At 46.8% G+C, this 23,180-nt stretch overlaps 5 protein-coding genes across 7 annotated transcripts in view; 2 read left to right on the forward strand and 3 right to left on the reverse strand.

The window, feature by feature from the left end:
• Positions 1–1,248: 1,248 nt before the first annotated feature.
• s100v2 (S100 calcium binding protein V2) overlaps positions 1,249–23,180 on the reverse strand; it is a 50,016-nt gene continuing 28,084 nt past the window's right edge. The window contains exon 4 of the mRNA XM_052070261.1: positions 1,249–1,258. The gene's annotated coding sequence lies outside the window, so the exon portion shown is untranslated. The remainder of the gene's footprint in view (positions 1,259–23,180) is intronic.
• Positions 1,469–9,719, forward strand: arhgef1a (Rho guanine nucleotide exchange factor (GEF) 1a). 2 transcript variants are annotated; one of them, XM_052070118.1, is made up of 23 exons: positions 1,469–1,735; positions 1,914–1,999; positions 2,701–2,863; positions 2,973–3,040; positions 3,153–3,216; positions 3,317–3,449; positions 3,647–3,756; positions 3,825–3,965; positions 4,051–4,301; positions 4,376–4,501; positions 4,623–4,740; positions 4,829–4,905; positions 4,987–5,158; positions 6,212–6,288; positions 6,370–6,542; positions 6,633–6,700; positions 6,779–6,967; positions 7,048–7,134; positions 7,211–7,260; positions 7,334–7,384; positions 7,598–7,903; positions 8,406–8,553; positions 9,106–9,719. In XM_052070118.1, the coding sequence occupies exons 3-23, from the start codon at positions 2,719–2,721 to the stop codon at positions 9,132–9,134; spliced, it is 2,583 nt and encodes an 860-aa protein (XP_051926078.1). In that variant the 5' UTR covers positions 1,469–1,735; positions 1,914–1,999; positions 2,701–2,718; the 3' UTR covers positions 9,135–9,719. The 2 variants fall into 2 exon arrangements, with proteins under 2 accessions (XP_051926078.1, XP_051926077.1); XM_052070117.1 differs by lacking the exon at positions 1,914–1,999 and having other exon boundaries at positions 1,470–1,735.
• Positions 11,374–14,572, forward strand: tpm3 (tropomyosin 3). Its single transcript, XM_052070215.1, has 9 exons — positions 11,374–11,617; positions 11,710–11,835; positions 12,621–12,754; positions 13,102–13,219; positions 13,302–13,372; positions 13,721–13,796; positions 13,896–13,958; positions 14,056–14,125; positions 14,382–14,572. The coding sequence occupies exons 1-9, from the start codon at positions 11,504–11,506 to the stop codon at positions 14,462–14,464; spliced, it is 855 nt and encodes a 284-aa protein (XP_051926175.1). The 5' UTR covers positions 11,374–11,503; the 3' UTR covers positions 14,465–14,572.
• On the reverse strand, positions 15,507–20,454 carry si:dkey-240h12.4 (death-associated protein kinase 2). Of its 2 annotated transcripts, XM_052070197.1 has the most exons (12): positions 20,265–20,452; positions 17,898–18,058; positions 17,540–17,761; positions 17,286–17,424; positions 17,082–17,211; positions 16,832–16,880; positions 16,692–16,718; positions 16,441–16,593; positions 16,281–16,326; positions 16,106–16,195; positions 15,935–16,015; positions 15,507–15,798 (listed from the first exon to the last, which is right to left on the reverse strand). In XM_052070197.1, the coding sequence occupies exons 2-12, from the start codon at positions 17,957–17,959 to the stop codon at positions 15,718–15,720; spliced, it is 1,080 nt and encodes a 359-aa protein (XP_051926157.1). In that variant the 5' UTR covers positions 17,960–18,058; positions 20,265–20,452; the 3' UTR covers positions 15,507–15,717. The 2 variants fall into 2 exon arrangements, with proteins under 2 accessions (XP_051926157.1, XP_051926158.1); XM_052070198.1 differs by lacking the exon at positions 15,935–16,015 and having other exon boundaries at positions 20,265–20,454.
• Positions 20,786–23,098, reverse strand: ssr2 (signal sequence receptor, beta). The gene is made up of 6 exons (XM_052070245.1): positions 23,026–23,098; positions 22,316–22,483; positions 21,907–22,005; positions 21,414–21,522; positions 21,257–21,334; positions 20,786–21,193 (listed from the first exon to the last, which is right to left on the reverse strand). Exons 2-6 carry the CDS (start codon positions 22,474–22,476, stop codon positions 21,083–21,085), a joined length of 558 nt encoding a protein of 185 aa, XP_051926205.1. The 5' UTR covers positions 22,477–22,483; positions 23,026–23,098; the 3' UTR covers positions 20,786–21,082.

The following is a 23,180-nucleotide window of genomic DNA, read 5'->3' on the forward strand; positions in this document are numbered from 1 at the left end:
GCTGGCTGGCAGGTCATACATGGAAGAACATATGTTTATCCACATTGTAATCCCCAAGGCAATAGTCCTAAGGATGCAACAAATATTATCCCGCGTTTAGAGGGAGAAGCATGTGCTGAATGAAAGTGTGAAGAATATTAGAACAATCAAACGCTATGGTAATGAAACGTTTCTCTTGCTGCTACAGTCTAACTTTTGGCCACTAGATGGAAGTGAAGGCTTTTAAAATATAGGAGGGAAAACATGGTAACTAGGAAGCCATGGAAGGCTGTCGCAGGATTTGCTATGAGAACGATTGTTTCGTGGTGTGAGGTTCAACAACGTGGGAGTTTTAATAATTTGAGGGTTTTGTATTTTTTTTACATTTTGGCACTGACTGGCTGAAACGACCATGACGGCTCACCGGTTTTCTGGTTGGTCACGTGACGTTCTCAAGTCGCAGTTGAGTGGCAAAATGGCAGCCATCTGGATAAAAACGGTGAATTTTGTCGCTTAATGTTTCATCAACGAAATATCCATCAGAATGCCGTGTTTAGACTAGTGGTGCCGCTGAGATTATACTGTCAAGAAAATGATTGACCTGACTTCCTCTTTGAAGTAACTCCAAAATATACCGAATTTTCATATTGCGATGACGATCTTAACAGGCTAAATTTTCAGGACGAATTTTTAGTAACGAATTTTTGACTAAACGAAAATGTAAATGAAGCCTTTGTTTTTGCTCGATTTTACAAGAGCTGAACACATTTAAAAATTTCGTATGGCCTGCTAGCTTAATGCTAACAATGTAAAAAATGCCATTGACATGCTAACATTTAGTGTCATCGTTTGAGAACAACAATGGTGGACCAACAGAGTTGAAATGCTCAGTTGTACATAGTTTATCCTGTGTAAAAAAAAGACTGATATTGCAATTATTGAATGAATACTGAAAATGTGACTCATTTGTCTGACTTTATTATATTGTCCTCCGGTGGTGAGGGTAGGTACAGCAGAAGGACCAGCACAATGAATTGGATTTCAGTCTAAAATCATTGATGCACACACTGTTTAGTTCTCAGAGATTTCCTCTGATACAGGTTTAGTGTTCCAACTCCGCCACACATTTATGTAGAGTAACATATGCACCAGCTAAAGTGCTTGTGAAAGCAGAAATGGGATGGATGATAAGAAACACTGCCAGCAGCTACTCACACGGGCTGTTTTTCTTATTCTTGTATAAATAACCGCTTGCTAACCCTGTGTGGGAGTTGAGGGCAACTTGGAGATGGTGCCTGTATAGATGTGGTATGCACTTGCTAACATGAATGTAAACTGTATGTGTGTGTGTGGCTGTGATAAGATTTGATAAAATTATTCTCTCAAAATACACTGGCATGTAAAAAGAAGCAAATAATAGTCCATGAGGCATTGTGATAGCGGCACGCACTCTGTTGGTGCGCGTGTGTGTGTGTGTGTGTGCGTGAAAGTGTGGGGGTGGCAGTGATGATGATTCAAGTCAGATTTCTCACAGGAACAGACACTTCACTGGAAGCAGAGGCACATCGCAGTTGGCCAGTGAAAATAAATATTCAAACTTTGTTCTTATTATCATGTAGCCACGGATTGAGTCAAAAATTAACAGCGGATATTTCATTTAGTTTTAACTTCATTTTTCTGGAGGAGATACAACATGTCCCGGGTGGCCAACCTGTCCAAACTGCGGCAGGAGAGGATGAGGGAGATCAATCTGAGGGTGAGTGTACCATCATGAGGTTCTATTTAAAAAAAAAAAAACCCAGCAACAAACGGGCAACTTTATGATACATGAATACCAAGTGCATGAATTTTTCGGTGTTGGTGTGTGTGTGTGTGTGTTACTTCCTCTTCTTCTTGACTGCCACTATGGTTTCCTGATTGTGACACGCATGCAGGGGCCCGCTCACACGGGCCTGCACCCATCATGCCTATCGAGCCGTACTGCACCGAGTAATGATACCCGGGGTCCGTGGGTGTCGAGGTGTGTGTTTGCTTATACGCGGTGTGTGTGCTCTTGCTGAGTAGTCGTTGCCATAGAAATGGCCATTGGTGTATGTGGTATCGCTGCTCTGTGTGAAAATCTCCAGGGCCTCTGCAAGGTAGCAAAAATATGTCGATGTAGGTTTGAGGAATTTGGATCGTGATGGGAGTGGGGGGCGTAAAAAAGTTCATTGATTTATTTATTCTATTGTTCCCCATTCTGCTGCGGCTAACCTTGAGTTAAGGTTGCTCATGTCGCTTAGCATAACGCCTACACACGCACACAAAATATTAAGTCCCAGTGTTGTAAACTCTTGAGAAAACACGTCTGCATCACAGTCCAGTCATTTGTGTCTGCATTTCAGCCAACAAGAACCATGTCCTAAAAAGTGTCTGGTGCCTCCACGGGTCAATGACATAGCACCTGCCAGCGAATAGAAGAGCATTTATTGATACAACTGTCGCTTTAAAGCATTTTGTTTGCCTCAATCTGCTCACTCTGACTTCTGCTTTTACAGTGTGACCATCATGGGATCGAAACACGCATCCGAACTGAGGAAATCCGTGCATAATTGCAGAAACCCCCCCTTGAGAATAAAGAGACTATTAACCAATCTTTTAACTGTGCAGACGTGAATCTTGTATTTGTCACGATGCATTTGACTTTACGTAATCCCACTTCCTGACTCCTTTTCCCCCCAGAATAAAGAGCGCGAGCGCATGAGGGAGCGAGAGAAGGCGGCTCGGGAGAGGGAGGCCCGCTACAACAACGGCCACCTGTTCACCTCCCTCACAGTGTCGGGAACCACGCTTTGCTCAGCCTGCAATAAAAGCATCACGGCCAAGGAGGCCCTCTGCTGTCCCAGTAAGTCGCAGCCAAAACAAAGGCCATCTTTTTAACATGGAAAATCCATCCGTCACAATCAGTCCAAGCAGAAAGCAGAAATGACGGACGTCTTCTGTCCATCCCCCAGCATGCAACGTGACCATCCACAACCGCTGCAGAGACGCTCTGCCCAACTGCTCCAAAGTCAAACAGCGGGTAAGACGCCATTTTGTCATTTGTACTGAGGCATCGCATCTTGAAACTTTGCTGAATGCGTGGCTTTCTTTGACAATTCTAATATGGCCATTTACATTTTTGTCATACGCAGCAGCAGAAGACGGCCCTCATGCGGAATAACGCCTCTTTGCAGAATGTCGCGCCGCGCACCAGAAGTGAGACACTTATTGGCATTCTTCATCGTACCTTAATCAATTGTCGTTGTTCTTATTATTTATTTATGAGATTTTTCAAACTCCGTTTTTTAATGTATAGATCCAGTAATGCGCGAGCGTCCCACGTCGGCCATCTACCCTTCGGAAAGCCTCCGGCATTCCCTTCTCGGATCTCGTCGAGGACGTTCTGGCCTCGCACTATCCAAAAGTGTCTCCACGAACAACATTGCGGGGTGAGCAAGTTGTAGTTGACTTTTCATTTGATTTGATTTTTAACCCAAAAAAGATGTCTTTTACAGAATAAACTAGACACAGCGTGAATATTTTATGATTTGTTTTTCACCTATGCCACTTCATACTGCAAGCTCAATGTGCCGAATGAAAGAAGAGCAAGCGCAATGAAAGATGTGCTCGAATGCGTCTGCCGCAGGAACCTGAACGACGACTCCCCTCTGGGCCTGCGCCGGATCCTGTCCCAGTCCACGGACTCCCTCAGCTTCAGGAACAGGGCCATGTCGGTGGAGTCCCTCAACGACGACGGTACACACGGTCTCCCGTGAGGACCGCCAGCGAACTTCGAGCGTTGTAAGTTGATGTTCTCGTGAAAGGGGACTACTACACTTCCGTCTTGGAGGAGATGGAGCTGGAGGGCCAGGACTTCAAGGCGGACTCGTGGAGCATGGCCGTAGACATGGATTACCTTCACGCGCACAGCAAAAATGTCATCAAGAGGCAGGATGTCATTTACGGTGAAGACCTCTCACTCCGCCCATCTGCGGATGAGTAAAAGAGACCGCAACACGCAATCACATGCCATTTTATGTCTCCGCCCAGAGTTGATCCAGACTGAGGTGCACCACATGCGCACGCTGCGCATCATGGAACGGGTCTTCCGGCAGGGCCTGCTGGAGGAGCTGCAGCTGGACCCGAGCACCCTGCACGCCTTGTTCCCCTGTCTGGATCAGCTGATCAGCATCCACTCGCACTTCCTGGCGCAGCTGCTGCTGCGCCGCAACGCCAGCCTGCAGCCCGAGTCCGACTGCAACTTCACCATCCGCCGCCTGGGTGACATACTTTTGGAGCAGGTGCGGTTTGGGAAAAATGGCTCCCTGTGAGGTATTCACATCCCAGTAGCAAGAAATATTTTTTCTCTTTCCAGTTTTCCGGCCAGAGTGCGGATGACATGCAGAAAACGTACGCAGAGTTTTGCAGTCGCCACATGAAGGCAGTCAAGTTATACAAGTCCATGATGGCCAGAGACAAGAGGTTTCAGTGCTTCATTCGGGTGAGAGGGGGGACAAAAAAGGACCACCTACCCCCCCCCCGAAAAAAATAATATATATATATATATATATATATATATATATATGTGAGTGGATAGCGAGTTTGTGTCCATATGTCTGCAGCGTGTGAGTCGAGGACCCTGGCTGCGTTGCCATGGCATCCAGGAATGCATCTTGTTGGTGACGCAGCGCATCTCCAAGTATCCTGTCCTCATTCAACGTATTCTGGACAACAGCGTCGGTGAATTGCCACACTTTGATGACGCTATCAGCACAATTAGCAGGTGACAGCCACGACTCCATGGGCTTGCATTTATTTTGTCTCACAGATGATGAGGAGGAAGCATCCTCCGTAGCCCAAGCTCTATGCATGGTCAGAGATCTTCTCAATTCAATAGATCAACAGGTATTGTCACCTTTTGGGGAAAAAAGACTCGCAAACCGGTTTTTGATTGTGATGCGAGTGATTTTGCGTCCTGTCCGACAGATGGAGGAGCTGGAGAAGACGCAGCGAATGCAGGAGATCCAGGCCAAGCTGGACCAGCGGGCCGAGACCCGGGTGAGGGACGGCGGACTTTTTCGGCCCGCCGAGCTGCTCCGCCGCAAACTCGTCTATGAGGGAACGCTGATGTGGAAAACCCCAGGATCCCGACTCAAAGGTGCAAAAATATTTAGGGCCACGGTGAAGTTGATCTGTCCATTTTATATGGGCTGCGCTGGAATCAGTACCACCTCTTCCTGTCCCTCTCAATTCTATGTCTGTCTTCATATGGTGAGTAGTTCTTCATTCTGGTTTTATGTCACAGTGATGAACTTTTCTTCACCGCTACAATTGTCAAGCTGACTCTGCAGCTTCCAAAACAAGACACTTGTACTTCCCTGGCGCCCACTCATGATCTCGCTCTATATTTACACACATACAGTACTATTTGATACAAATCTTTTCCAAAGCTCACCCCAACCCCACCCACCCCTCTAATGGCGCTGTCAAAATGAAGTGCCCTCCCTTAGAACCCGATGCGACTGAGCTTTGAGGGGATCATTCGTACCCTCTCCACCCATCTTGGTCCTGGCCTGCGTTGTTCTGGCCTTATGCTTTCTTGGGAGTCAGCCTCGGGAGGTGCTGCAGACTCATTAGATCTCAGTGTACAAGTTGTTGCCATGTCAAAGCACCTTTCACCCCCCCCTCCATGTGAAATAATGCCAAGTCACTTGAACTGCAAATGTCTGAGAAAAAAACAAAACAGAGGCCTGTTGTAAACAGCATTTTAACATTGTTAATTGTCACTGACTAAATGTGAGATTCGGTTCCATCTGTGTAGCAGTAGAAGTGGATCCAATAGGATTTGATCGAGTGGGAGGATGTTGACGGCGGAGGGGTCCTGACGAGGAGAGGGCTGAAAAAGGAGCCTTGAGGAACACCAGATTTGACGGAAGAGGGCGAGCAGATGGAGATTTTGAATTTGACAAAGTGTGACTGACCAGGGAGCCTTGATTGCTGAAAAAACAACGCAACCGTAGCAGAGAGAGAAAAGTAAAACGTTTTCAGAGCAGTTATGTCTGGAACTAATAAAGCATTCAGATACTTACTCGATTGTACCGAGCTGCCGAGCCCATTCTCCTTTGCGGTGAATTTAGCTTAGTTTTCGAGTTCTTCTGTGCCCTTTTTGTGGTGGTATGACAAAAAATACAAAAGGTCCGTTTTGGTGTAGATGTCCAGGTCTTACTGATGGCGGACATCCTGGTCTTTCTTCAGGAGAAAGATCAGAGATACATCTTTCCATGCCTGGTAAGCTGCACACAGACGTAGTTAGGATGCAAGGATGGACGGTATGGCAGAGGTGTACCGATAACACTTGTCTGTCTCCAGGACAAGCCTCCTGTACTGTCCCTGCAGAACCTCATTGTGAGGGACATTGCCAACCAGGAACGGGGCATGTTCCTGATCAGCGACTGCTCACCGCCAGAGATGTACGAGGTGCACGCTGCCTCCAGAGAGGACAAGAACGCGTGGATACGGCAAATCCAGCGCACCGTCAGCAAGTTGGGGGAGAGACCGAATACAGACCACCGCACATGAGTAATTGCCATACGATGTTTGTTCATCCGTGTTTGTTTGTCGTTTGCGCTCAGGTGTCCATCGCGGGAAGAGTTCCCCCTCATAGAGACGGAGCACAAGGCCCATCTGAGGAGACTCAAAGGTCTGCTTAGCCCTAAATGAGCCAACCGATCGACGAGCGGATTCGTTGATGGGTCGGTTGAATTTTGCACGTTTTCAGCGGACCTTCAACAGAAGGATCGGGAGATGCTGGAGCTCCTGCAGGAGAGGGTGACCCTGTTCTGCGAGCTGGCCCAGGTCACCACTTGCCAAGACGACCTGGAGCCTCCCGTCACGCGCTATCTCTTCCGGGCGGACACCCCCCAAGCACCCCGGGCGGAGAAGTTCCTGCTGGATGCCACAGCCGAGGGTAAGACAAAAAAACAAATATGACTACATTACTCTATCGCTAGTGGTGGCACTGGTGTGATTGGTGATGTTTCCTTGCAGTGGACCGACTGAGCGATCTCCTCCTGGGCTCCAGCATTGATGTCCCGCTCTTGTGCCATCACACTCACATGGACGTGACGGACGCCGGTAATTGAATTTGACTTTTAAGTCGTTCAACTATTTATTTTTCTTCTTTTAATGCGGTGCTTGTTCTTCCGTCTAGATGATCGGGATCTTCTCATTAATGGAGCTAATGAGTTGTCAACAACAAAGGTGAGCTTCGGTTTAAGAGACGCTACAATATTGGGTAGACGCTAAATATGTTCTCTTGTGTTGTCTTGGACAGGAAGTCTGTCAAAGGCTGATGAATCTCAGCGTATACCTCCATGCACTCCAGGTGAGTTGCGTGGATAATGGGCTCAATTGATTGGAAGACGCAACAGCCACTAGTGACATCACATTGTTGTTGGTTTTTTTTAAAAGGATGAAAAACAAACCAAAACGTGTTTTTTCACATAGTCGGATGTAAATTTCTGGTTTGGACTCCATTTATGACTTAAGAAAAAAAAAAGAAAAGTGGACCAGGAGCCATTATGCGTGTGGCCCGCAGGCTGCCGTCATCAAGCAAGACTCCATCCTCGAGCTGCTCCTGCAGCAGGAGGACGCAGCATCGCCGGCGTCGGCGGGTTCCTGGCGACAGAACCGCGAGGCCGCCACCGGCGCTACCATCGGCGAGCTCGCCCTGCTACAGCGACAGCACAGCCTGCTGCAGGAGGAGCTGCTGAGGCTGCGCGACGCCGAGACTCGCTTCAAAGACAGCGAGAAGGCTCGGGCCAAGCTGGAGAAGCAGCTTCGACATATCAAGGGCTGCGGCGACCCGTCGTCCTCGCAGGAGCACCTCGTGGCGCCCTCGCAAGTAAGAAAAACAGCGGGGGCCGCGTTGACATTTCAAGACCGAAAGATGTCATTCTTAGTTGAGGTGAAAAAAAGCAACTGCGTTTGCAAGAGAATTCATTTTAAGCATAAAATATTTCGTTCTTGTTTTTCAAATGTTATTATTCACAATATAATTATTTAAAATGTTGCTCGTAAAATCTAGTCAAAAAGTTTAACATTTCTTCCACTTATACAGTATGATAAGATAAGATCTCCTTTATTTGTCCCACACTGGGGAAATTGACAGCCTCCAGCAGCAAGAATATGGCAAGAAAGAAGACAAAACAAACAAACACCGTTCAATTAAGTGCAATATAAATACAAAATTGATTTTTTTAAAACCTACAATTCATCAATTAAACAGCTATTTAATGAAATTATTTAATAAATAATAATAGTTACAATAAAATCAATACGAACAATTATCGCATGTATTTTTGCTTAACACGCTTTATTCATACACTAATTTGAGACTTGTCCAGTCCGGAAGGGAAGCTTTGAGTGCAAGTTCCCACTGGGACAACGAGGCACGCCAATCAAATGCTCCTCAGGAAGGCAGCGACGAGGAGGTCAACATGACGTCTGACGACGATGATGTTGAAGAACAAGAGGCATCTGAAAGCTCCAGAGGTTAGAACATACGGGCCATTCAATTTCCGCGGGGGCGAATGCATTTTGTTGTTAGGCAGCCATTTTAGAGACATTTTGGCCCATTTTTAGGGGGCCGAGTTTGACAACTTGCCAAAAAACAGACTTCAACCATTATAGTTTGAAAATTCAGCCCCGTGAAACTTGGTCAGTGCATCAGTCATGAGCATCTGCACAAAAAAGTCTGAAAAAGCCATGCCTGAACGCAGACAGGAAGTCGGCCATTTTCATTTCAAGTTGCCATTTCGAGGGAGTGTTTTTACCCAAATGTTACGCCTGATGGGATAACCTGAAAGTCATAACTACAACTACCAGCACAGATTTCACCCATTTCCTACCAAAATGGAACTTCCAGTTTGCAGTCTAATCATCGTAGACAGATTGAAGATGCTAAATTGTAAAAGAAAAATGTAGTCAAGGCATAGTTGTTGTTGCCTGTGGGCGGGGGATGGCAACAAACTTTGATGACTGGCCATAAAAGGGGAGCCTGATGCCTGTTCATTTGTCACTCATCCCGCTTTTTCCCCACCACAGATTTTCAAGACATTCCAGAGGAGATTTGATCTTCCGCTAACAAGCTAAGTGTCCCTGGCACACTCCAACAGAAATGGCAATATGCTGCAATGTGCGCATCTACACTATATCTTGAATCAATCATTTAATTTATTGACTGAGCCGCTTTGCTATCCCGTTTAAAGGCTTGTGCGTGTGTGTCATTTGCATGATTTACTTACCGAACAAAAGGGATGAAAAAAGATGTGTGTTATAAATCCATAAAAAGAGAAACTGATTAAAGATGACCTATTTAAAAGGCCATCAAATCAACTGTGTGCGTGTGCTGCAAAATTTGTCATTCAGTGCAATAGACTCCAGTTTTTCCTTCCAAAAGCCGCTTGACAATCTTCTGGCTGAAAAAACGCTGCATTTGTATTTTGCAAATGTCTCTTCAGCTGCGCTCTCAGTTTTCCGCCATTCACATTTGTTACGAGGTTCCCAGGTGATGTTTCCAGATCCAAAATGATTGATTGACATTATATGAAGCTCATGCTGTATTTGTTTACTGTTTAACCTGAAAGGAATGCCAACTCTTTGTCGGATGGATTGTAAACGCGGACGAATGAAATAAACGCCGTGGAGCTTTCAAAACACTTGTCAGTTTGGCGCGGCGTACAATAATGAATGGAGTGACATATTCATGTGGAATGTTATTGTTTCCTCATCGCTTTTAAACTTTTCATGGCACCAAAGTAGGATGTCAAGGTTCACGCCACAAAGAAAGAAGCGCACGGACACTTATGCACAGTCCCTCATCGTAATCCCGCAGACAATGTCAGCCAAAAGAGGTTTATTAATAACCTACAGGGGCCCGCAGAGGGGAATAACTGACATAGTCATGCCCCCCCCACCCCAACAACCCCTTGTTGCCCCCCCCCCTCTGTCAGTCCATATATACGCTTGTCGTTGCCACTGTAGCCTCTCTCCCAGGAGACCCCCAATTATAGTCGGCCCAGGCCAGGTGATGGACTACAGTTACAAGGCAGGAATGTCCAGCCAGCGTCTCTTCTGTGCGTGCCATCCGGTTGGACGTCTCTCTCCCTCTCTCTCTCTCACTCGCTCACTCGCTCACTCGCTCGTTCACTCGCTCATTCGCACCGTTACAGGCACCTCAGTGACGATGCATTTTAATGAGCTGCTTTATTGCCTCTCACTTCTATTCAAGCCTGTTGGAAGATGCACGGCACCCTTTTGATATGCGTTATGAGGCTCGGGTCAGTAAAGAAACACCAGGGGGCATGTATTGAGGATTTGTGATTGATTATGATGCATAGTGAGAAATATATCATTCATAAAAAAATACATATTCTGGTTGTGGTGTGAGAACTGGTTGGTATAATCGAGTGTGTGTGTGTGTATAAAGTGCTTATGAAAATTCTGCACACCTCTGTTCAAATGCGTTTTTTTGGTGATCTATTTCTATACAGTTTCAAAAGTAGAACCAGTGATGCGACTGCAAAAATGTCAGGAAAAGCCAGCTAAAACACGGAGACTTTATTCTGGGTTCATGAGAGGCACTTAAGAAGGGTGGCAGCTGCGTAGCAATGGCCATTTCGACCAATTTGTGATGGCCGCATCCAAGAGCGCCACATCCCCTGATTGTAACCGCAGGGCTTTCTCAACTTTGTGCGCGCCCACATGCTATCTCTCAAGTTTGTAGGCTGGTGTGGGCCACGTTGTTGTTGACGTTGAGTCAGAGAGCAAGCGGCGGGGCTGCGGCATTGCGGTATGTCGCAGTGCAAACTCACTGGGTGTCGCACTAGATTAGAACAGACTTGCGCTCACTTGACGGCGCCAAACAGCTGTGAGTCAACATCCTAAACTAGTAGCATTACTCAGGATTAAGGACATACACGCACACACAGTAACCTTTTCTTATTTCAAGAAGAAGAAGAAGAAGACTCACTTTTAACTTTGACATTTGATATAACGAAACCCTGATCAGACAAAAAGACTGCTGGAAATGTTGAATTAAAATGAACAGGAAATCAAATCAAGTTGATCAACTCATACACCGCCAAGGACGGCTACGGACGCCAAATATGCATCGTAACTTTCATGCGTGCAACAACGTGATTTTTAAATGACTACTGTATTGAAAAGTGCAAAATGCTGGAATGGTGTGCGCAAATGAAATAAAGTGAAAGGAGAAGTCCAAACGGAGGGTGCGCCTACGGGGATGATCCCAGAGCGGGGGCGTCCCCCTTCCCCTGCCCCCCGTATAAAAGTCCACCCTCCATCTTGGTCAGAGTTTGGTGTCTCATCCCCGTCGCCAGGCTTGGGCATCCGCCGTCCCGTCCTTCTGTCTGTCCTTCCTTTTCATCTCGTTGTCCTTTCTGCTCAAGGAAAAAAAGAATAATCACTTGAGTTAGCCAAGATGGAGGCCATCAAGAAGAAGATGCTGATGCTCAAGCTGGACAAGGAGAACGCTCTGGACCAGGCCGAGCAGGCGGAAGCCGACAAGAAAGCGGCGGAGGACAGAAGCAAACAGGTGAGCCGCTCCACGCTCGACATGACACGTTTGGCCGACGCAGATGCGCTCGGGACCCCCCAAAATGACCGCCGGCGGTTTTCTCCCCGCAGCACGAGGACGAACTCCTGCAGATGCAGAAGAAGCTGAAAGGGACGGAGGACGAGCTGGATAAATATTCTGAGGCGCTCAAGGATGCTCAGGAGAAGCTGGAGGTGGCCGACAAGAAGGCCGCTGACGTGAGTGACGCGCTCGCACGCCAAAAAACACCACTGGTTGTTTTTCGGCCGGCCAAAGCCAACCGGCATTTTCTAAACTGGTCCCATCGCCCGATAAAAGCCGCCGGTGTAAATCAAGCCTCATCGAGCCACACTGCATTCCATTCTCCTCATGCTCTGGATGGAGGGACCCCCGCCCCCCGACGCAAACGCACAGCTGTCGTGGGGATTCGGGGGCCCTGCTTGGGCCATGATGTCAGCCGCTAAACCTCGACTCGTAGCTTAACAATGGCCCCGCTCCTTTTTAGGCGCAAGCCTGTGTGGCAACTACGTCATAGCCTCCAATGTTAAATGAGCCCGCGCTATGCCTCTTCTGCATCCAAATACAGCAGAGATAAAAAGTTCACATGCCAGCTTTTCACAATATATCAAAAAAAAGAGAGAGACTATATCACAAATCGCTCAAAAGCACCTTAAATGCTGGCGCTCACACGCAATTTAGAGGCTTCCATTCACCTGCTCTCAATGCTTTTGGAATGTGCGAGGAAACCACCGAGTACCCAGAGAAAACCCAGGCCGGCGCGGGTGTGCGAACCGGTCGAGCGCCGAGCCGCCCTGAATTAAATTCATTTCATTGTATTTATTTGATTAGTGGAAAAGGATTTGTTTTGTGTTTGGTCATGTTTGTACTTTTTATTTTTTTTTAATCTACACAATCAAGTAGAATTATGCCTAAAATCGAAACAAATTTTGTTAATTGTTTGCATTTGATCTATTATTGTAATATGTGAATTGTGTGCGTGTAGGCCGAGGCAGAGGTGGCCTCCTTGAACAGGCGCATCCAACTGGTGGAGGAAGAATTGGACCGAGCCCAGGAGAGGCTGGCCACCGCTCTACAGAAGCTGGAGGAGGCCGAGAAGGCAGCCGACGAGAGCGAAAGGTAGTCGGCAAAAGGCCGTCGGGGGGGGGGGGGCAACATAGAAAGCTGACACAAAGCAAAAGAGAATGAAAAAGTGTATCTTTAAACACCAAAATGTTCAATGGAACCCTATTGCTTTGCGCAATATATAACGCAAAACATCATCGATGGTTTTCTGGAAATGACTGTTATGGCAGATAAGAGCCTTCAACAATTTTTGACTTTCAAACTCTCCTTCTGACCTCTACACACAATGGCAAAATAGGCGACACGGGCTATGAGTAAATCCGGTGGATGAAATAACCCTACGAAGGCCGAGATTCCACCAAACGGGAACAAGGTCATCCTTGTATTGCTGGTGCGCGCAGGGGCATGAAGGTGATCGAGAACAGGGCCCTGAAGGACGAGGAGAAGATGGAGCTCCAGGAGATCCAGCTGAAGGAGGCCAAGCACATCGCGGAGGACTCGGACCGCAAGTACGAGGAGGTGAGTCGCACTCGCCGCATGGTGTCGTGGCCTTGCTGCCAGGAGGCCAGCCGTTAACGATGCCCGCGTGGCGCTGGCGCAGGTGGCCCGTAAGCTGGTGATCGTGGAAGGGGAGCTGGAGCGTACGGAGGAAAGAGCCGAGCTGGCTGAGGCGTGAGTGTACTTCTCCTTCACCGTCAAATTCCTGTTCATTTAAGTCTCTGCGTTTGTCCAATTTTTGAACTTGCCGCATCGATATGGATCGGGCATGGTTTGCCAGTTCCCTACCCAGCCTATCAAGGTCGCTAGCTAGCTCTCCAACTAAGCAACCTACATGGCATCTCCGCCACTTATCTACCTACTGATCCAGTTAGCCAGCGAGTTAGCTTGCAAGCTCCCTTTGTGTCAAGATGGCGACCTATCTCCATATGTACCTCCAACCTGCCCCTCAACGTACTTGGTTTACTTGAGAGCTACTTACCTCGTGTGCTTGTTATAACATGACTACAACACGCGCTCCAGTAAATGTGCCGAGCTGGAGGAGGAACTGAAGAACGTCACCAACAACCTCAAGTCTCTGGAGGCGCAGGCGGAGAAGGTAAGCCGACGCAACTCCGACGTTTCACGCCATCGCAACAAAGCAAAATATGACGTGCGCCGTTTCGCACGCTCATTGGAGTGAATTTGTCCCATGCAGTATTCACAGAAGGAGGACAAATATGAGGAGGAGATCAAGATCCTGACAGATAAACTGAAAGAGGTGTGGAAGGCTGGATAGAAATATAGAGAGATTTTTTTTACTCTTGAAATTGCTTCAATAATTGGAAATACTGATTTGAATTTTTTGTGTTGATCAGGCCGAGACCAGAGCAGAGTTTGCTGAGAGGTCTGTGGCCAAGCTGGAGAAGACTATCGATGATCTGGAAGGTAAGGGGCAAAAGTCTTCTATTATTAAGTCATTGTACAAAAAGAAGAATCCGTAAAGCAGTTATCATTTGTACTTGAAATAATATCCATCCAATTTTATTTTGACACGGAAAATGGATAACACCTACGATCTGGAGACGTGGTGTTTCATTTTGTCAAGAACCTCCAACGTCATCCGTACATGATGTTTTTAGACCAATGAAGCCTTGACCCTTGCCCTTGCCACGTTGCTCACGTGGCGTTCCCTTTTTCCCAGACGAGCTGTACGCGCAGAAGCTCAAGTACAAGGCCATCAGCGAGGAACTGGACCACGCGCTCAATGACATGACCTCCATGTAAGCAAGACACACGGGACCTTGACAGTTTCACCTTTTTTTTTCCTTTTAAAACTGCCTTGTGTGTTTTCTAGCTAAACACCCAGGAAGCCCTCCTCTCCTCCTCAAATGTGTTCCTCTTCCTCTTCTACGACACGTTTCCGGCTCTTTCTCCCCTTTTTGCCAAATCCCACTCAACAGCGTCGTTTCGGTGCCAGTCCAAGCTTTTCTTTGTAACGCTATTAAAAACAAGAGCAAGGTCTTGCTTTTCAGCCCCTGTACTCCTTTTTATGAGCGGAAGAATATCGGGACGAAATCGGTTCATTCTATGATCTCGACGAGTGTTGATCCAACTTTGTGCCAGCTCCAAAAACATCTGGCGTGGTAGGCCAAAGTGTTCATCAAGAACAAGACAAGATTTTAGTTCTGAAAAGTATATTTAGGATGATTCGAAGCCTTTGCACACTTTGAATAGGAAAATAAAAAGGATCTCAACTGCATAGAGAGAGTGAGACAGAGAGAACGAACGGACTGTCTATTAGACCAAATAAGTGTTTAAAAACAAACGCTTGATTAAAAATGGAATGAAAATGTATTAAACTTAGAAGTGAACTCTACTTTGGCAGTGATTATTTCCCATTATTATTATTTCTTTTTTGAGAATCACTCATCTAGACGGCATTAAAATAGAGCAAAATCCAACCCCAAATATTCTGTCCACGTATTGATGATGAGACGGCAAAATCACAAGTGTCCACCATCCAATTGGCTAACCTTTTTGCTCTGTTGGAGGCCGAGTTGTTTTCTAGTCAAAATTCACGAAGCAGATGCTAAACACAGAATGAGCGCGTGGCTCAAAGACAAAACGCCACAAAGCGTACACTTGATAGGATGAGTGTTGTACAAAATGGCTCTCGTGGTGGCGGCCATCGCGACAACAACGACAGGTGAGTTGAGGTAGGAATGTTTTTGGAATGGAAATTCATCATTGAGCTTTTCCTTGGGCACAAAATGTGTGGAGAAATCAAGGGAATGTTTTCCGTCTGCTCTTTTTGTTTTTTTGGGGGGGCTACCATTTCCCATGACATTATAGGAAAATAATGGGGTCGTGTATTTGCATGCATACTTGTACATGGGGGTCAAGGATGCGGAATCAATGCTTAAACACTTTCCATGATCGATCTTATGCTACATCCCGAGTGAGAATGCTGCACGTGGCCAAATAAAAACAGTCCGTCCTTAGTTTGACCGCTCGCCGGTGCCCGCTGGTGGCCGGCTCTAGGAATTGCTACTGAGACGTCTTCGTAGCAACGACGCAGGTTTGCTCTCTGTGTCCTCTGCGTCGCTTTCACATTGTCTCTGTAAGGCATTAAGAAAAAAAACAACCAAAAAGCAAGTTTAGTCTGCTTTTTCTTTGTTAACGCTCTTATACCGGATGCGGTGGACGTTTCCACGTATACCGAATGAAGTGACTGCTCAGTGGATTGATTTTTACCTCGGGTGCATCTGAGCTGCCTCGACACAAGAGTTTTAAACGAACCAGGCGGTTGCAGATCCTAACCATGTTGTAGGACATCTAGAGATACCAAAAACACGCCAAAATATAAAATACGACAAGAAGAGCATCACGTGTGCAAAAAAATAGACGTATACACATGTGATGTACCTTCCACTTCCTTCTGGCGTTGAACTTTTTGAAGTTCTTCATGTTGATGGACGATCGATTCCTGGTAGCTTTTTGTTGGCGCGTCAGGGGCTGCAACAGATGCGGGCAAGTCAGCACAAAACAAACAACCCCCCCACACCCCCACCCCAAAAAAAAAGCATACAACATAGATGACCTTGATCCACGGGTGAAGAAGACACTCCTTGGCTGTCAGTCTGTCACTGGAACACACATATTGGCCTTGTAATATAGACATTTTCAATTTTAAAAATGTCATCTATACTTAACATGAATGTGTTGCAAAAGACGGCAGGTAGTCCACACGAGACACCTACTTGGGATTCTTGACCAGGAGTTTCTGGATGAAGTCTTTGGCTGTGCAGCTCGTGGTGCTGAAGCACTGCGGGTCAAACTCGTAGGCCAGGGCCAGGACGTTCCTCAGCGTGTCTTCATCCGTGTTGCCCTGGAAGGGCGACATGCCACTCAATCTGTGGACACGCCGTATGGGGGAAAAAACTGTCAAATCACAAGCCGGTCTGTGAGTTGATTTTGATAGTCCGCACCACGCCAAAGGCTTCCAACTTACAGGATGTATGTAATGACGCCGATACTCCTGAAGGGGGACAGAAAGAGTCATGAAAAAAGCGGAAAGGTGGGAACGTGTGCTTCAAGAATCGTGCGGGACACACAGAGTGAGCAAGGCCAGGAAGCGTGCAGCATAATCACCACATATCGGTGGCCGTGGCCAGGGCTTCGCCATTGATCACCTCCGGGGCTGCACGAGACGGGACAAAAACATGAGCGCTACCTTCCATCATAAGCTAAAAGCTATTACATTCATCCAGAAGAAATGAGACAAAGACATCGGCAGTTTCAGTCTGTCACTGAGACAGACCCAATTCCAGCTCCCGAATTGCTAGCGAAATAGCATTAGCATCAAAGCCGTATTCTGATAAATCAAATGAGTGAGGCTGACCGATGTACTGAGGGGTGCCACTGGTGCTCTTGTACTCCTCCCCAGGTAGAAATTGGTGGGCGAGGCCAAAGTCGATGAGTTTGATGTTGGGATGGGGCGATCCTTTGTCCGACAACATGATGTTTTCTGGCTGAAAGAATGCAGCGGACATAATGAGCTCAATACTCGCGGCTCGTAGTCCGCCCGCATCCAAAAAGTTGCTACCTTCAGGTCGAAGTGGCAGATGTTCTTGCCGTGCATGAAGCCCAGCCCGTCCAGGATCTGCTTCATGAACTCGATGGCATCGTCCTCCATCAGGATCTCCTTCTCGGCGATGAAGTCAAACAGCTCGCCGCCGCTCACGCTGGGATTCGTCCGTAAAAGGTGACGGAGAGACACGGGTAGGTACCGACTTTTCAGTCTGGAAAATTTGTGTTGGTGCATTCACGCGTACCCTTCTAAACATCCGGTCAACTCACATCTCCAGGATGAGCACCACCTCCGCGCGACTCTCAAAGACATCCTTCAGGGCGATGATGTTGGGGTGCCGCAGGGCCTGGATCACCTCCACTTCCTGCTCCACGCGGCTCCGTTCCAGGCCCAGAAGGCTGCACGATGTCTTGCGTAGCTTCACGAACTTGCCCGCCCAGTACGTTCCCGTGGCCAGCTCTCGGAGCCGACGGACTTCACCAAAATGGCCGCTGCGCGGGAAGAGAGACGTTACGGGGAATGCCGAGCTTGAGGTACAGAAAAATACTCGAGGGATCCCTCAAGGTTACGTTTGTGGGCCCCCTGTGTTTAGCTTTCACGTCATTTGAAAATTGTACGCATCCCTACCTCCCCAGCACCTCCCCGATCTCATAGAAGTCCTCCACATTCTCGGGCTTGAACATGGCCATGTCGATTCACTTCACACGGGTTCTTCCTTAGTCTTTGTCCGTGGACAGGTCACTTGTATTAAACCACAAATGGCACATGGTCTTCCACTATGGCTGCGCCTGAACAAAGACCAGCACGCAATACGTTTAGGACAAACTTACGGGAAATGATCAACGTTGGTAATTGACAGATTCTTTTTCGATGCTAAAATGTGTTGGGGGGGTTAAATTGTTACCCACTAGTTTTCACGTTTACTGTTTTGGGAAAAATACAAAAAAAAAGCTAAAAAAAATCGTATGGGAAAATTGGGGTTGTTTCCATATTTGAGAAGATTACAATTTACTTAATCACTCGCAATCCAGAACAGTACTGGTGTTGATTTGGATGTCAAAAAAGAGAATTCACTTTGAAATCTCAATAAATTGACAAAAATCGCGTTGTACCAATGACGCCACCGATTAATTACACGTGAGGCGCAGCTCATTATTTTTGTCGCTTCTGATGCGGGATGAGGACACATGACTTTTGCTGTCGCTCCCCCTTGACACGCCTCAAAGTATGAGCACACCACTTGTGCTCAACTTCCACTTTTCGTCTGACTTCAGTGGTTGCGGCAAGCAGCGACAGTTAAACCATCCAAGCCGAATTTGCACAGCGCAAAACAAAACAAAAAAAAAAAGACAGGATGATAATTTAACTCGGAATGACAGCAGTATTCGTGGAGATGTTTTTTATAACAGCGGCTTGTAACGTTGTGTTATCCATGAACTTGGATTTACTTTCAAACATTTCTCGTGTTTCTTTTTCTGTCTGGCATGTTGTGTTGAAATCCAGTAAATGAAGGAGTGGCCAGTCTCCAGGGAATGACGCAGACGTACTGTACATACGCTGCAGTCATCTAAAAGCATGCCAATCAGTCATTTTCTCTCATGCGTTCGTCACGGCAACAAAATTGCTTTTGTTTTATTGCATGGACAAGTGAGTGACGATGCGTTCCAGAATGCTGGGAAATTTCCCATACCGTGTTATGACATGCTGCAAAATTGTCATTCCGAAGGAACTCGGGTTACGACTCCCGTTTTCGCATCGGGCTGAATAATGCCGCCCACTTGACAATAACGGTCGTTGGGCCTCCTGCGCGGCCTGTAGCACCCCCGCTGTGAAGCCGTCATACTATCATGAGCAGGCTGTCATTTTCACTGTCCTTCCAAATCATTATCGTTAGTGCAGTGTTAAATCTTTGTGGGTCTACTTTTGCGCTGATAACACGATAGTTAATCATAGTCACCCAATTCCAAATCCTCAACAATCAGGAAAAGCTTCAGATTTTTCTGTGAGCCTGCGTATCCCGGTGAAAATGTATTTATTTCAGAGGTCCGTAACACCACCCCACCGAAAGCCACTCAGCACTGCTCCCTGGAACGTTCGACACCCATGTCAACTACTGACGCAAAAAAATCGGGTGGACATAGCGACCGTCACGAGAGACACAAAAAGTTCCCGGGGCCTCTGCATGAGGATTGTACCGGGAGTCGTCCAGTTTTGCTGAAAGCAGCCCTTTGGGACGCTTTCTGAGGCTTGGCCAAACTCCCAACTTGGACATTTGTCCAAATGAGGCCCAAATAGAAGCAGGTAGACGGGACAGATGGCTCGGCCACCTAATGTGGGCAGCAAACCATCATTTGGAGGAGTTGCCATTATAAAGCGAGTGCAAGTGCCCCTGGAAAGTTAGAAAAATTTTCCACCCCACACCAGTTTCATCTATTAACTTGTAATTGGCTGGGCATTTTCATCATGATGGGATGCACCAAAAAACCCAAAGGACCAAGACAGGTAACTGAGATTGAACAGGAAGAGTTAAGTCTTTGCGGATTCCTATGAAAAAAGGGGCGCGAGGGCCAATTCATCCCCCCGGATTGTATATTTCAACACTAAACATTTCAGTGGTTTCAAAAATCATATTTGTTTTGGCATCAGCTGACATAAAAATTGGAAGTTTTTTTTTAGGAGCGTCTACGAACAGGCAACCTTTGTGTCTGACGAGCTATATAATGCAATACTGGCGCTCTTTAGCTTCTAAAATAGAAAAGACACGTTTAAAAGTGAAAATATGCCAATATTGGTGTGTATCGTCTGAACGTGTACGTCACGTATATCACGTACTGTATATGTAAAACTGTTGTGACTTGTCGAGGAAATGGGCGCCATACAAATAGCAGCACTTGTCTTTAAATGGCAAGACTATGGAAGAGCCAATCGTGCCACGCGCCGAACAATTGGAAAGAGCACCGAGTGCTGGTACGCGGGGTCGGCGATCTTACTCACCCGGCGGGTGGTGCGTTGCTCTCGGCTGGGCTCCCGGGGAAACGCTCCCCGATTGTCAACAGTCAAGCTCACGACGGGAATGCGGAAACGGCTCTCACTTCGCCGATGTCACGTCCGAATGACCGTCACAGCAAACGGGACTTTTCGGTTTCGAACGACGACCACCAATCGCGGCGCCTCCCACTCAGGGAGTGGGGAGGCCCCGCTGTCGTTTATATTTATTTGTCACTGTAAAGATTTCACCGATTAATGCGTCTTTTTTGTGTGCGTCAGTAGCGCACGAACGATGCACGCTTTCACAATAAAACCGGAACTGCTTCAAAAAAAGAGCGCGGTTTGTCTTGGAGTGTAAAAATAAAACGTTAACAAATAAACAGATGTAATAGATGTTAATTTGCTAAATTACATTTCGTTAATTCGATTAAAATAGACAACAAACCGATCGTCAGTGAGTGTCACCCATGACCCGAAGTCTATTTAGTAACAAAGTACCCCGGTACACACACAAAACCACTCGGATCCAGGTTTATTTAAAAAAAAAAACACCTTGTTTTTATTCATACCGATGTCGAACAACTTCAGAACTGAGTTGAATATACAGCACAGTTACAAACAGGAGTAACCACCACTGTAATTGTTCTCTCATTAAGAACCGGTTTGCTGCATACATGTAATCACCGGCACAGCGTTCACCCCCCCAATATGGGTTATTAAGCTTCTCAGACCTCCTGCGCCCACTGAAACCCGAACAGACCCTCCCGCCCCTCCAGTCTGAAACCCAAATAAAAACAATAATAACGGTGTAATTTTTTTTTTCCTCAGTTCTTCTTAGGTTTGGGCGAGTCATACTTCCTCTTGCTGGAGTACCAGAGGAGAAGTGGGATGCCGATGGAAGGGAGAGTCATCACGCCGAAGGCAGCCCAGTCAAGCTAGAAAAACAAAACAGGTGAGCAGGGAGAGACAACAAAAGTGTCAATGCGCGTGTGGCTTACATAATGTGGGGAAAAGCGGCGGTCAAACTCCCTCTGGGCCAGAATGCCTCCCTGGCCGGGAGCGCTGGTGTAGCCCACCTAGAAGGCGTACAAAGCACCTGTCACTTTGGCGTCAACTTTTACAGTCAATTTCCCCTCAAATTTAAAATATCTGTACCACAACTTGTCCACCCTCCTGAGCCAGGTAGCTGACGGAGGCCGAGGTGAAGTTAAAGTAGCCGGCCTTTAGTGGACGCAGCACCACAGTGTGAGACACGTTGCTGGCTCTGAACATCCCCCGAGTTAAGATTTCAACATCATTAACGGGCAACCCGTTCCGAGTCGACGCACTTCATTTCATCTGAGACTTGTTTGTGTGTTTTGGTGTGTCAAATGGGATAAGCTTCGGCTCACTCGCGACAGTAATGAGGACAAGTGCTCAAGAAAATGGACGGAAGGACGGCTGTTAACACTGCTAACGCTCTCTCAATGTACAGACACATCCAGTGGGTTCCAAACAAAACCAAAGTTGACAGTTGGCGAAACGAGTGTCAGTGTGGATGAGACTGGAGCCAGCAACATGGAGGTGTGCTTGGTGAGCTGTCATCATAGATGTTACTACTTGAGCGTTAGCAACAAAATCCAAAATAGACATTTGGTTTCAAGGATACGGCGCAATCCTGTCCCATTTCACGTTCAGCATTCCCGAAACAATTCCAAAGTCCTCAGGTGGGAAAGAATCGTCCGACAGCTCCACCTCCAAAGCAGCACTAGAACGCAAAGCACAACATTGTTGTTGTTTTTTACATAGGCGCAGGGATGTTTAACATTCATACATGAGCTGAAATTAATAATCAAATAACTTGAATAATGAGAATAAAACCAGCCTCAAAGCTTTGCAGTGGCCAATTTTCCTCACTATCTAATGTCATGGACCGCTCTGTCGATCTAAATTGGCATTTTGTCCGATTCATCAATAACGGATAGTCGGTAGATAACCAGTAGGAAAATCCATTTGAAAAATATTCAGTAGCTGCGGTCTTAATTGGGTGTAGACACCGTAAAAGGACACATTCCCACCTGGAGCCCACATTGTAAATGTTGTATTGCAGGGTTAGGTCTCGGCCTTCCACGGCATAGCGGTTGAGCAACGACTTGGATGCCAGCAGACGGGCGCCCTCTTCTCCAGAGCCCAGGGCGAGCAGCGCCAGGACCAAAAAGGCGTGCAGCATCTTCATCATCTGGAATCGGGATCATCATCATCATTATCTTTCTTGGTAAGAGACGGTCTCATACCGTTTGTATACATTTGTGTCAAATTGTGAAGTTCCGGTCACACTTGACGTGCTATTAGCATGTAACCAGACGTAGGTACGAAGGTAGCACCGCACATTAACGCGTATCATTAGAAAGGTAGTATAAGCGCACGAATGTAGAAATCAAGAATATGGAGCAGAGCTGTGCTAACAACGTGGCCAGCAAGAAAAGTCAAATGTAGTCAACACTTTCGGGGATTTGACTCCAATCCATGTCATTTATTTATTTTTAAATTTAAAAGAATCTAAAGTTCAGCTCACTCGCATCCGCTAGATTGACTCGGAGACGCTTACGTGGACGGGACCACGCAAGACCATTTCCATTAAAAAAAACCCGATAGTTACACTAATAGCGCTAGCAATTACCAACCCGTCCTTACAGTCACGTTGAAGCGTCTTGTTCTAAAGTGACCATGTCGAGTTGAGAGCACAATTTGATGAGGAAAAGAAGAAAACGCAAGGACAGATGGTTACCTTCTATAGCCTCTTTGCAGAACCGAGAAGCGAAGGACTTGGCGACGCGCATGCGCAGAAGTTAAAAACTGCAGTTGGCATGACGTGTACCAGGAGGTGCTGCATGTAGCTCGTTAGTTTTAGAGCGCCCTCTAACGTCATGGAGGTGATACAGG

Source organism: Hippocampus zosterae, chromosome 7 (genome assembly GCF_025434085.1).
Source record: "Hippocampus zosterae strain Florida chromosome 7, ASM2543408v3, whole genome shotgun sequence".
Classification (NCBI taxonomy): domain Eukaryota; kingdom Metazoa; phylum Chordata; class Actinopteri; order Syngnathiformes; family Syngnathidae; genus Hippocampus; species Hippocampus zosterae.